The sequence below is a fragment of the Tupaia chinensis genome, unplaced genomic scaffold, assembly GCF_000334495.1.
Source record: "Tupaia chinensis unplaced genomic scaffold, TupChi_1.0 Scaffold147554_1, whole genome shotgun sequence".
Classification (NCBI taxonomy): domain Eukaryota; kingdom Metazoa; phylum Chordata; class Mammalia; order Scandentia; family Tupaiidae; genus Tupaia; species Tupaia belangeri.
In genome coordinates this window covers 2066882-2079014 of record NW_006207406.1, presented here as the reverse complement: position 1 = coordinate 2079014, position 12133 = coordinate 2066882, and the positions used below count along the sequence as shown (strand labels likewise).

The 12133-nt window shown below is 38.8% G+C and overlaps 1 protein-coding gene across 1 annotated transcript in view; it reads left to right on the top strand.

The window, feature by feature from the left end:
• The first annotated feature begins 8003 nt into the window (after positions 1 to 8003).
• Positions 8004 to 12133, top strand: part of LIX1 (limb and CNS expressed 1) — a 57372-nt gene continuing 53242 nt past the window's right edge. The window contains exon 1 of the mRNA XM_006169871.1: positions 8004 to 8340. Coding sequence (XP_006169933.1) covers positions 8259 to 8340 — 82 coding nt within the window. The 5' untranslated portion in view covers positions 8004 to 8258. The remainder of the gene's footprint in view (positions 8341 to 12133) is intronic.

The window sequence follows — 12133 nt, the reverse complement described above, 5'->3', positions numbered from 1 at the left end:
ATAGGTAGACTGAAAAAGGGCTTACAGAGAGGAAATCATGCAGAAAAATTGAAAGAAGTGAATGCAGTAGGCTTATGATGCTGCAGTTGGGGAAAGGACACTGCAGCACGGGACCAAATTAAAGGTGGTATTGAAAACACTTAAAATTGATGTATTAGGAAAAGTGACTCCGACTTTTTTAAATTGATAAATTAGGAAAAGGTTTTGAGCAGTGTGATGATTTTGTTTTTAAAAAAAGGTTGGAGCTAAAAAAAATTGTCAGAATGGACTGGAAGGAGTCTGGAGTAGAATCTGTAAAGCTTGCTCAGTAGCTGGCCTGAATATTAAGTTTGAGACAGTCAAATAGAATTCTAGTATATAGAGTCTATTGTTTGGTTCTTATTTAGAAAAGAAAAAAAAAATCCTTAGATATAAAATCATTTGCCCAAATCCACAGAGATCAGGAGGGTGTAGGAGGAAAAGTTGGCATTGATAGTACCAAAAATGTCAACAGTAAGAAAACCCAGCATCCTCATGTGATTTGGAGCTTATGTTCAGCCAAGACATCTCTTCTGCAAAGTCTCTAAGGTCTACAAAATCTATCTTTCTGGTGCTGTAGAAGTCCTCACATACAGTTCTGAGTCCTTTTCTCCAGTTTCCTCCTTTTTCAAAAAACAAAGCTCTTTTCTATAAGCCTTTTAATCTCATGTGCCCAAGAAAGCCCATCCTCAATAAACATCCCTCCATCCCTCCATGGAACATTCTGGTTGGGGAGGGGGAAGGAAAAGAGCATGGAGTGGGTGGAATACTTTCTTCTTGAGCTCAATCCTGCTGAGGTACCTTGAGAGGATCCAGAGAATATTTAATTCTCTAAATTGGTCTTTCTCCAGTTTTTAATCCATGGAAAAATAGGCCCTCTTTCTGTGCAGTTTCCTATTGCTTTCTTTAAACCAATTTTGGAAAGAAAGCATGTTTCTTCTTTGTCAGCAGGGTGCATGCTAAGTGCAGTACTCTGGTCTCTACTGCCTAGAAAGTGAAGTGGAAATTATAGTTTACAGTGCAAAATGGATGGGTACAAGGCTTTTATCTTAATGTAAGCATAACTGTAAGTGTAGCCCGAATTGAATTAAGAGTATATTAATGATGCAGTCTTTACAGGAAGCTTCATCTAAAATATATGGAGCTGTGAAATTACTAGCTTGCTTGAACCTAACATCACCATCAACTAATCTCAGGGTTAAGTCAGTTGTTTATAACCAATAAACATTTTCCCTCGGTTGATTTTAACCTTTTTTTTCCTCTCATAGTCTAGATTTTCATTTCAGTTTGCTCATTATTTTTGCATACATTTAAGTATTCTATAAACCCATCCTCCCAGGCTTTTATCTAAAAAAGAAAAAAAAAAAAAGACAAAAAACAAAGAGGCAGCTTCAACTATCCCACATGAGTGAAGTATGTCTCAACCCCAGTATGCCCCTCAGAGCAAACCTCATCTTTCTTCATTTGAAGAATGGCTCAGCTGGAGTTCAGAGGCTTCTTTTAGAATCAATCTGATTACTTTCTAACCACATCTTGTATATAGTTTTTGCCTGAACATCCAACAATATAAATTTCTGTCCTGAAGGGTAGTGACTGAGAAAATGGAAGAAGAGGAATCAATAATTAGATCAACTTTTATGAAAGAGAATATTGTTGTAAAGGCCACTGGCAAAATCTCCAAAAACAAACCAAAAAATTTTAAGCTGTTTTTTAAAAACTATGTATGCTGGAAGCCAACCAAGCACAGCTAATCTAATCAGTTCAGTTTTCAGAGAACACGTATACAATGACCCAACAGCTTAACATTATCTCCGATCTGATATATTTGAACATCCGAGTTCTCCCACCTTTAAATAATTGGAGTTTATCCTGAAAGTGTTAACCCATGAACTAGAAAAGCCTCCTCCAATGACATCCTTAGCCTCTGAATCCGTTCTACTTGTCTTGGAGGCAATATCACTCTGAGTGGCAAGGCCATCAAGGTCACATGGACTCATTCAGGGTCCCCATACCAAACAGAAGGCTCAGATTAACAGCAGGTTATTTTTGTTGTGCTTTCTGGCTATGAGAGTTGACTCCGTATGTCTTGGTGAGGATAAAGGGCAATTCACTCTAGTTATTTTTTTTCCATAATTTTCTATAAAAGAAATGTACATTCTTTTATTCTGTGGATAGAATATTAATTTTAATTTATTATTGCTAGAGGATGCATGTTCTTGCCAGAGAGAGGCACTGAAAGAAAGAGGGAGAGAGAAAGGACCCCACTCCCAAGGATTTATAGTCATGCCACATTCCTCTCCATTACTTCATCCTGTTGAGATTATGGGCATACACACACATGCACCTATCATGTTTTTTGAGGCATTGGGGCTGTGGTCGACAATTGTGGAATCTGGTTCCCTTAACCACGAGGCCACAGGATGGGGCCTCTAATTATTTTTGTTGGTTCAATGAATTTGCTCTTATTGATGATTTTCTAAATGTGGTAAAATGTGAATGAACAAATGTCTAGTATATAGATAATTTATGCATGTTTAAACTTCTGCCTAGAAGTCACCTGAAGTTGCCTTTCCAACTTACCCTATCTTGATTCAAACATCTCATTGGTTCCTTTCCTGTTCAGAATGAACAAATACTGAGCAGCCATTCACTCTTTTTACTTGTCCCTTCCTACCCAGAGTTAACAAAATTGATGCCAACCAATGAGTCTACCTTCTGAAGCTGAGGCTAAACACAGTGATAACATTAAACAGTCATTAATTGTGACCTTTGCAAAGGCAACTTCTTCTTACACATACTTAGAAATGTTGTGTGTGTAGTTATTTTTAGCAAATTACATCATTTTATTTACAATAGTTACTTTTTTAGACATAATACATTGCACACTTAATAAACTATGGAATAGTGTAGAAACACTTTTTTTTTTTTTTTTTTTGGAGAGGTTTTTGCTATAGGGCACATGCACTTGCCAGACAGAGACAGAGACACAGAAAGTGAGAAATCACCCCCTGGGGGGATGGCCATGCCGCAACCCCTTCTCCATTCTCCTCTCGGGATCTTGGGCACGCACACACACATACCCAGAGTGAGTTTAAGCCACTAGATCCGGGACTCGAACCACAGCTGACTACATGGGAGTCCAGCGACATAGCCATTACGCCAACTGCTGGTCCTGTGAAACACTTTTATTAAAAGAGAATTGTTTTATTTAACTTTATTTATGTATTTATTCATTTAAATTTGGTCAGAGAGGAACAGAGCGATAGAGAGGGGGAAAGTGATAAACCAAGCCACCAGGTTCAGGACTTGAACCACAGTCGACCATGTGGGAATCCAGCACCCTTAACCAGGCCACCTGCCAGCCTCTAGAAACACTCTTAAACATAGCTTGCCAATTTTGTATTTAAGCCCTTCTAGTTCCCTCCACTATCTTCTGTTGATATCTGGAAGTAGCTGCCATGAGTCACTTTCTCTATATTAATATAGATAAATGCATGGCCTTGGTTCTTTTTCATTTTATCTATTTTGTTTTAAATTGTTAATTTTGAACAATAAAGGCATTAGCAACTCAATAAAGATATTATTTCAGGGGAAATAATCTTCCATTCAGGTTCCTTTCCCTCCCTAAGTATTCTGACTCCCTAGAAGTTGTCACTGGCTCAATTATTTGCAGGCCTATCTTTGGAGCCTGGATGCCCTGAACTGGAATCCTTTGGGACCTGCTGTCAGCCCAACCTTACCTCAGGCTCATCTTTCATCAGAAATTGTCTTAAACCTTTGCTTATGTGGGGTTTTTCCCTTAGTTTTTTGTTTTTGTTCGTTTGTTTGTCTCTTGCCTCACCTACCCTGGCCTCCAAAGTAGAGAACATTAGGGCATAAGAAAGGGGAAAGATGGTGGAGGCATGTCCTGTTTATAATTAAAGATGATTCTTTGGTGCATCTATTACATTTTCTAATAGTCTGGATGTTACTTTAGTTGATGGCCCCCACCTTCTGTCTAAAAATAAAAATGATACTGGAATGAATTTTCCTTACCAGCAGAATTATTTACATAGACTTTTTTGTTGCCCATGCATGCCATGTAGCAGAACATGCTACCTTGATTTCACATCTTCTCAAGGAGCCCTGTACTCCCAGAGAGCTTAGTAAACATGCTGGTGCACTGAGCTTTTACCATTGGGTATATGTTCTTTGTTTTGTTTGTTTTTGAGAGAGACAGAGCATAGAAGGGAGTGAAAGAAAGAGAGGGAGAGAGGCATTTTTGATAAGACCTCTTCATGTCGTGATTCTCTTGCCCTAGCCTCTCTACTAACTAGTTCCACTGATGCAAACAATTGCACCCAGCCTGTTCAGGTTGGACTGGAAACCAAACCTGGGACTTCACGCAGCGTCAGCCACTGTGCTACCACAGTTGGGTCAGTGGTAAGTTTTGATCACTGAATACGTCTGATTAATGCTCTTACAGGATTTGTAAAGTTATCGTTTTGGTTTTCACTGTAGTCATCTATCCCTGTTGCAGTAATTTAACTTTGCATTTGATACATACCTACAGTTGGTTGAGGTTTACAATAAAACCCAACGTGTGAACTTTAAAATCTATACTAAAGGACTGCCCCATGGCCTACTGGTTAGGGACCTGATCCTACGTGGCCAACAGAGTGGTTAAGATCTTCAACCTGTGCTTGAAAAACATCCTGGTCATGTATACAGGTGTGCCCAAAATCCTGACAAGATGGAGAAATGGAGAAGGGATTGTGGCATGAATACCACATGTAACTGTGAGGAAGGCACTTCTTTTCCCTGGACTCACAGTCCTCGTCTATAAAATTAGGAAGCGAAGTGGGTACTCTCTTTCACTTCTGGCATTTATTGTTCTGTGGCTGTATTACAAATGAGCACAAATATTACCACGGCCTTCTGGAAAGTCATCTTTTTATTTCCTAAAGGCTGGGCTGGTCTTCAAACAAATCACTTTTATTCCCACAGTTGACCTTATATCCATCGCCATGAGAGACAAAAATCAGTATGATGGATTCAAAGATGCTCACTGCTAAAGAAAAGTAATAATTTGCTTAACAAATTAGTTGTTAACCTTCATAAGATTTTTTTTCTAAAGAAGGCAAAACTATCAGCAACTTCATAGTGATTCACTACACAGCTTTGCAAAGATTAGTTTATAAATATCATGATCTTTAATGACTTATAAGAAAGGGAAAAGGAATTCTAAGAAAGGTAGTTTATATAACATTCCAGTTAGATAGTTTCTTCATTAAGTCAATCTTTCAGCAGAAATTGTCTTAAACCTTTGTTTATATTTTGTTTTTGTTTGTTTTTTTTGTTTTTGTTTTTGTTTTTTTATCTTGGCTTTTTGTTTTTGTTTGTGTGTTTGCTATGGAGCACATGTATTGGCTAGAGAAAGAGAGATACGAAAAGCAAAAAAGCACTCCTCAAATAGATGGTCACACTACAACCCCTTCCCCCCCAGCCTCCTCTTGGGATTTTGGGCATGCGTGCACACACACCCAGCCTGATTTTCAAGCCACCAAGTCTGGGACTCAAAGAGCACATTCAGTCTTACAGGATCCAATCACCTTAACCTCCATGCCACCTGCTGGCCCAAATGCCCGTAAAGATTTCTTAAAATGCTGTTGTAAGACAGTCTAGCAAAAAAACAAACAAAAAATCCAACTCTGTGGTTTCTTACTCTTCTCTCTACAATGTAAAAAGTCTGATGGAGATTAAAGAGCCTCAGAAACCCCTATCCACATGGCTTTTCTAGTACAGATTTTTTTTAATCACCAGAAGGTGCAAGTGCTCATCTATGAGAGTGACAGAGAGGGAAAATGCATAACCCAGAAGACCAATCCAGCCTTTAGGAAATAAACAGGTGACTTTCCAGAAGGCCATGGTAATATTTGTGCTCATTTGTTAATACAGCCACAGAACAATAGATGCTAGAAGTGAAAGACAGGACCCTCCTAGCTCCCTAATTTTATAGACAAGGGCTGTGAGCCCAAGGAAGAGAAGTGGCCTCTTCACAGTTACACAGGTCAGAAAGGTCAAATCATCCTAGGTCTTACTGATTCCAATTCAATGTTCCTTTCTCCACACTATACAACCAAAATATGTTCTAAGTGCAGTACCGCTGGAAGTAAATTTAAGTCCACCGAAATGTCCATTTACTGATTAAAATCTAAGCATCAATTGTTTCTAATTTTTCTGTTTTTATATTATCAGTCTTACTCCTTTCAGAAGTTCACATTATTTTTCTTGGGCCTCTAATGGAGACATTAAGTATCTTGATTTCTAACTCAGTAACACACAAAAAGTACTTGCATTTCTTATACTTGGTGCTCAATAAATGCATTATATAATAGGTTTTCTGTCCACAAACCAGCTAGTTTCAGTTTTAAACGCTTGGCCTACAAGAATATTGACAATTTTCCTATCTGGTATGCCTTAGTAAAGTGCACTTTGTGACCCTAAATAAGTATCTTAACAGGAAGCACTACTTCTTTCAAGTTCCTTTTCTTCTATAACAGTGTCTTTTTGCTCTGGGTAGACCAATGTTGGTGTTTTGTGGGGCATTTTCTCCCAGGGGGCATTTGCTAGAGATAATCATAACAAGAATTATTATTAGAACCCATCTCTCCTGTTTCCCTTTATTAAGCCCAGTTTTCTACCCTCTAGCTGAAGAACCTAATCACATGGAAGATACTTTATTTTTACCTAGTGCTTCAGTTTATACAGTCTGTTTTATATAGTCAGTTTATTATAAAATACAACAAAATGATGAAATCTGAAAATTAGAACATTGGAAAGCAATTTTTTTGCCTACCCTGGAAAAATATTTTAAATTAAAAAAATGGGAATCTTCAATAACCCTTCAATAACCCACAAAGGCTACAGCCATTAAAGTCAGTTCTTTTACTGGGTCATCGGGAAAGTCATAATACACTTTTTGCATAAAAAAACAGAAAAATACATCATGACTTTCCCAACAACCTAATATATCTAGCATAAATTCCTTATTGCAATGGAATCACAGGACTTATATTTATGTCTCCTCTGAAAAGATTATTTAGCACATTGTTGTGGGTTGATGTAGAACACAGGTAGAAAAAGTTTCTGTTTCTTTAGGATCTTTTAATAACTACATACATATATGCTTTAATTTTTCAGAGAAATTTGTGCTATAGGGTGCATGCACTTGCCAGTGAGAGACAGAAAGCAAGATATTACCCTTCAGGGGCATGGCCATGTTACAATCCCTTCTCCTCCATTTTCCTCTCAGAATCGGGGACACACATGTACATGCACCTGGTGTAAGTTGTAAGTTGCCAGGTCTGAGACTCCATCTACGGTCGACTACATGGGAGTCCAGCGACATAACCGCTACTCCATCTGCTGGTCCCTCTCCTGAAATTTTTAAAAGAAAAAATCGCCATGAAAAGAAGTGAACAATTATCAGAATTAATTAAAATCAACCACAGGCATGATTTGCCTTGAAGGGTAAAGAGGGGAACAAATGTTCCCAGCCCAGCTGTGAGAGTTCACCAGGTTTTACTTGCCACTTCCCATCAGAAGGGAGTATATTTGGGCAGAGAACAAAAATAAACCTTGGTTTCCAGAAGAGTTGATCCCAAGTTAAAATACAAAGAATAATCTGATACCTGACTCTCTATATAATATTTATTAACACTTTTTTTTTTACCAAAAGAAAATTTAGATTAGACTGAGAATTGTAATTATGCTGATGATGTAGCTGGCAGTCCTGAGCTGGAAGCTTTGCTATTTAGGGTATTTCCTTGAAAAATAACCTTCTGGATTCCATGTTCTTGGGGCAGCATAGTTGAAGATGGAAGACCTAAAGAAATAGCCAAGTCAGAAAGCTGCACAGCATTCAGGAAAATCTGGTTGGATGGGGGAATCTGTTCCCATGATTAGCGAGCTTCCCCAGCTAGCCTGTAGGTGGGTGTGTTTAACAGAAGGAAGCAATGGGAACCCGCCTGTCAGCCAGCCTTTCGAGCTAATTAGCTCAGCATACAACAAAGATAAGTGAGCCTGGGAGGAGGGCCCCCGAGGGGTCTTTAGATTCTGGGAAATGTCTGATTGGCAGATGTTAAAAGGGATTCTTTGGTAATCCAGTGCATCAATGAGCTGCACAAATTCAGTCCAGGACTGCAAGAATTCAGGCATGAGGACACTCCGTGCAGGAGGCTCACAGAGGCAGACCCAAGATGGACAGAACCTTGGAATCTCTGAGACGCATCATTGCCCAAGTCCTGCCTCACAGAGACCCAGCTCTAGTCTTCAAAGACTGTAAGTACTGAAAAGGAAGAAGTTCTTTGACTTTTAGAAAATAGTCCTAAACGTCTAGTCACATCCTATTTGAGTACGATTTCTCCTAAATCTCTGTAGTCGTGTGCTGTGGTCTAAATGATATTTAACTGTTGCTGACTTCAGTCTGGAGAATGATTTCATTTTACCTACGGGCAGTCAGTGCTGGGTTATTTTGTCAGTGATGCATCTTGCTGTGTAGAAGTCTCTCCTTTTAAAATCTAGGACCCGCCTGACTTAATGAACTTTCCCAGATGCTTTCAAACACAGCAAGGCTGACTGGTACTGACTGAAATTAAAACTAAAAATAACTTGGAATTGACAAAAATAGATTTATATTTGTTAAACTGTTTAACCCTCCACTACATGTGTTAAGTATATTAAGTCAAATATTCTGTTTGTCTGAAATTTTTTGTTGCAAACAAAAGTCAACAGTAAATCACTACTGAGCTATTACATTTTTATAACAAAATACAGCACTTTAGTTAAAAGGCCAATAAAATGAGATGCCTCTCAACTATAGGAACAGTTCCCACCTCCTCACTCCAATCTACATGGCATGGCAAAATTATTTCAAAATCTTTTTTTTAATGACTATGAAAAATAATTCAACCAAGCTTTCCAATTCCAGCAATACTCTTAAGCCATTTGTCAAATAACTTTGTTTCTGGAACCAATTTGATTTCCCACTGCTGCAAAACAGACTATCTTCACGTTGTATCTTATCTACAGTGGGTTTCATGTTACAAAGGGCTTCTGAAATACAACTTTGCTTTGGAACTGCCCAAAAGGTAAAATGCATATGGAATTTTAACTTCAATAGGTTACAGCTTTCCTCTTTGTGATCCTCGTTATGTTTGTCTCCATCAAAACATCAATGGTTTGGATTTTGGCTTTCTGATTGCTGAATGATGTTCCTTTCCAGATGTTCTTGCAGTTTATATTTCTCATATGTGTGATGAAGAAAGAAATGTTAAGCCATTTTACTCTATAAATTTTTCCTTTTAGAAATTAAATTGTAACCAACTTACCCTGTAAGGCATAAAGTGAAAGCTTTTTCTTTTTTTTTTTAATAGTGTCTTCAAACATTTGTCATTAGCTATGTTATAACTAATAAAAATCACTCCCTCCCCGACGCTAGCCTGGAGTCCATTCAGGTTTGGTATGTGTCTTTAAGTGAAAAGGAAAGGAAAGAATGTCCCTCTCTTACAATAGCTCTGAATTCACTAGTCAAGGATGAAAGGGCTCTGGGGCTGCCCCAAGCTTTGGATAAATTGTATAGGACCAGGGGTCTTATGCTAGGGTTTGGATTTTGGAAACAGTAAAAAAAAAAAAAAAATTAATTAAAAAAAATTAAAAAAGGAGGGGGGGGGATTTCTTCATTGAGCTCATGGTAAGTTTAAGAAGTTTAAATCTGAAATTTCCCAGTTTTTAAGACAAACTAAATTCCAGCAATTGCTTATAGCTCAGAATAGAGAAGAGATAAAGAATTGAAATAAAGCATACATTTATTTAGTTCTATCACGGAGACTTTGCTGGAATTCTCAAATATGAAAAAACAAGAAAGGGTCCTATTTTACACATTTTATTCATTAACAAAGAACCTAAATTTGACCAGATAGCATGCCTACCTACCCTGGAATGGACCGCCACTGCAGCTGCTTGTGGTTTTGACTGTTAAACCTCGGGGTTTTCTCATTGGAAAACTGACTAAAAGAAAGTAAGCCAAAGAGCACATTTCTGTACCTGGAGTTTTCATAACTCACCATCCTGGTGAAACATGTAGGAATTTGCTTACTTTCTGAGGCAAGACATTGAAAATCTGACGGAGGCTATGCCGTGCCTTGGCAACCTGTAGGTGCTGCATGTGCCAGAGTTGGACCCATTTTCTTTGCACACCCAAAGTTGCTGCCACTGCACTTCTGTCTGCTGCCTGTAAAAAGCCGAAGGCAGGATCTGAGTAGCCCCCCTCCTCCTAGTCACTCCTGGCTCCTCCCCTCCCGCACCCCTCCTATCTTTCTCCGCCAGAAGGGAAGGGCTGAGCACTTGAGCCCATCACTGCCGATTCCTTAAGAAAAATTGCTACCTCGCTTTCCTGCAAGATGAAGAGCTGATCCAAGAATCTGTAAAACCCAATGCAGTTAAACAAAGGAGCACAAAAACAGACTCTCAGGCGTTTTCTAAATTTCTCTTTTGTGAATGCAAAGAATTTCTTTCTCTCTTCACTCTTTAGACACACATAATGCAGGCCGTGTAAATGATCATTCTATTCTTTGGTTGCCCTCAGTTGGCTTTTGATTTGCTTAAAAACAAGCAATAGTAACTAAATTTTCTCTTCAAGTGGGTCAGGAAAAACACCCAGAGAGTTTTCTGGTCTGAGACAGATGCACATGGGAATGGTTACATTCATTTAAGAAAACAAAATTTTAATGTTTTTTTCAGCCAAAGAGGCCCTTCAAATGGCATACTGTAGTACATTAAATTTGTCATTTTATTTTACACAAGGTGTTCATCTGGCAATAGTTGTCATTTGCTTTTTATTTTCTCTCCTGAAAGGAAATGAATTCCATAACACTGTGTTTTTCTATTTCACATTTCAGATGAGAAATAATGGAAAGAGATTCTAAATAAAGTAGGCTTTTAATTTAAAGTTTGCTCATCTAATCTGCCATTAAACCGTTCCCCACTACAAAATGATTGGGTTGTCAGAAAAGTCATGATGCATTTTTGCATAGCAAAACATACAAAAATACGTCATGACTTTTGCAACAACCTAGTATTTCTATTTTGTAACAAGTAGCACTGGAAGTCTTCCCGCTACCAGACAGAATCTCTTTGCAGAAAAATTATGTCATATCACCCAGTTGTCATTCATTCTTAGTTTTGTGCAATATTTGATTTCTTTTCCTATGCCATGCATCACAACTAGAGATGAACTATACTTGTCTGCATCCTTGAGGGAGTGTGTGAGCTCATTATTTGTTTGCCACCTATTTGACATTTCCTGCTATGCTTCCTCAAAAGAAATCACCATGTGATTTCAAAATGGCTCTACATTTTAGATCTCAATCCCACTATTAATTTTTGAATTACAAGAGCATAATATGCTTATCTGTAGGACCAGCAGTTGGTGTAATGGCTATATCCCTGGACTCCCATGTAGTTGACTGTGGTTCGAGTCCCGGACCCAGTGGCTTAAACTCACACTGGGCTCACATGTGTGCGTACCCAAGATCCCAAGAGGAGAACAGAGGAGAAGGGATTGTGGCGTGGCCATCCCCCCTGGAGGGTGATTTCTCACTTTCTGTCTCTCTGTCTGTCTCTGTCTTTCTGGCAAGCACACGTACCCTATGGCAAAAACCTCTCAAAAAAAAAAAAATGCTTATCTGCCATCTTTGTGCCCTTCCTTTATCCATTTACTAGCAGTGACAGGACATCAGTCCTCATTATGTGACTTCCACCATGCCATAAACATTTATCTTCACAACAAGCTAGTACTATGGGTACTATTGCTATTTACAGGTGAGGAACCCAAACTCACAGAGGTTAAGGTGACTGGCCTAAGGCCACAATGGACCAGCAGTTAGTGTAATGACTATGTCGCTGGACTCCCATGTAGCCGACCACGCGGTTCAAGTCCTGGACCTGGTTGCTTAAACTAACACTGGGCACGTGTGCATGTGTGCCCAAGATCCCAAGAGGAGAATGGAGGAGAAAGGATTGCGGTGTGGTCATACCCCCTGGGGGGGGATTTCTCGCTTTCTGTCCCTCTGTC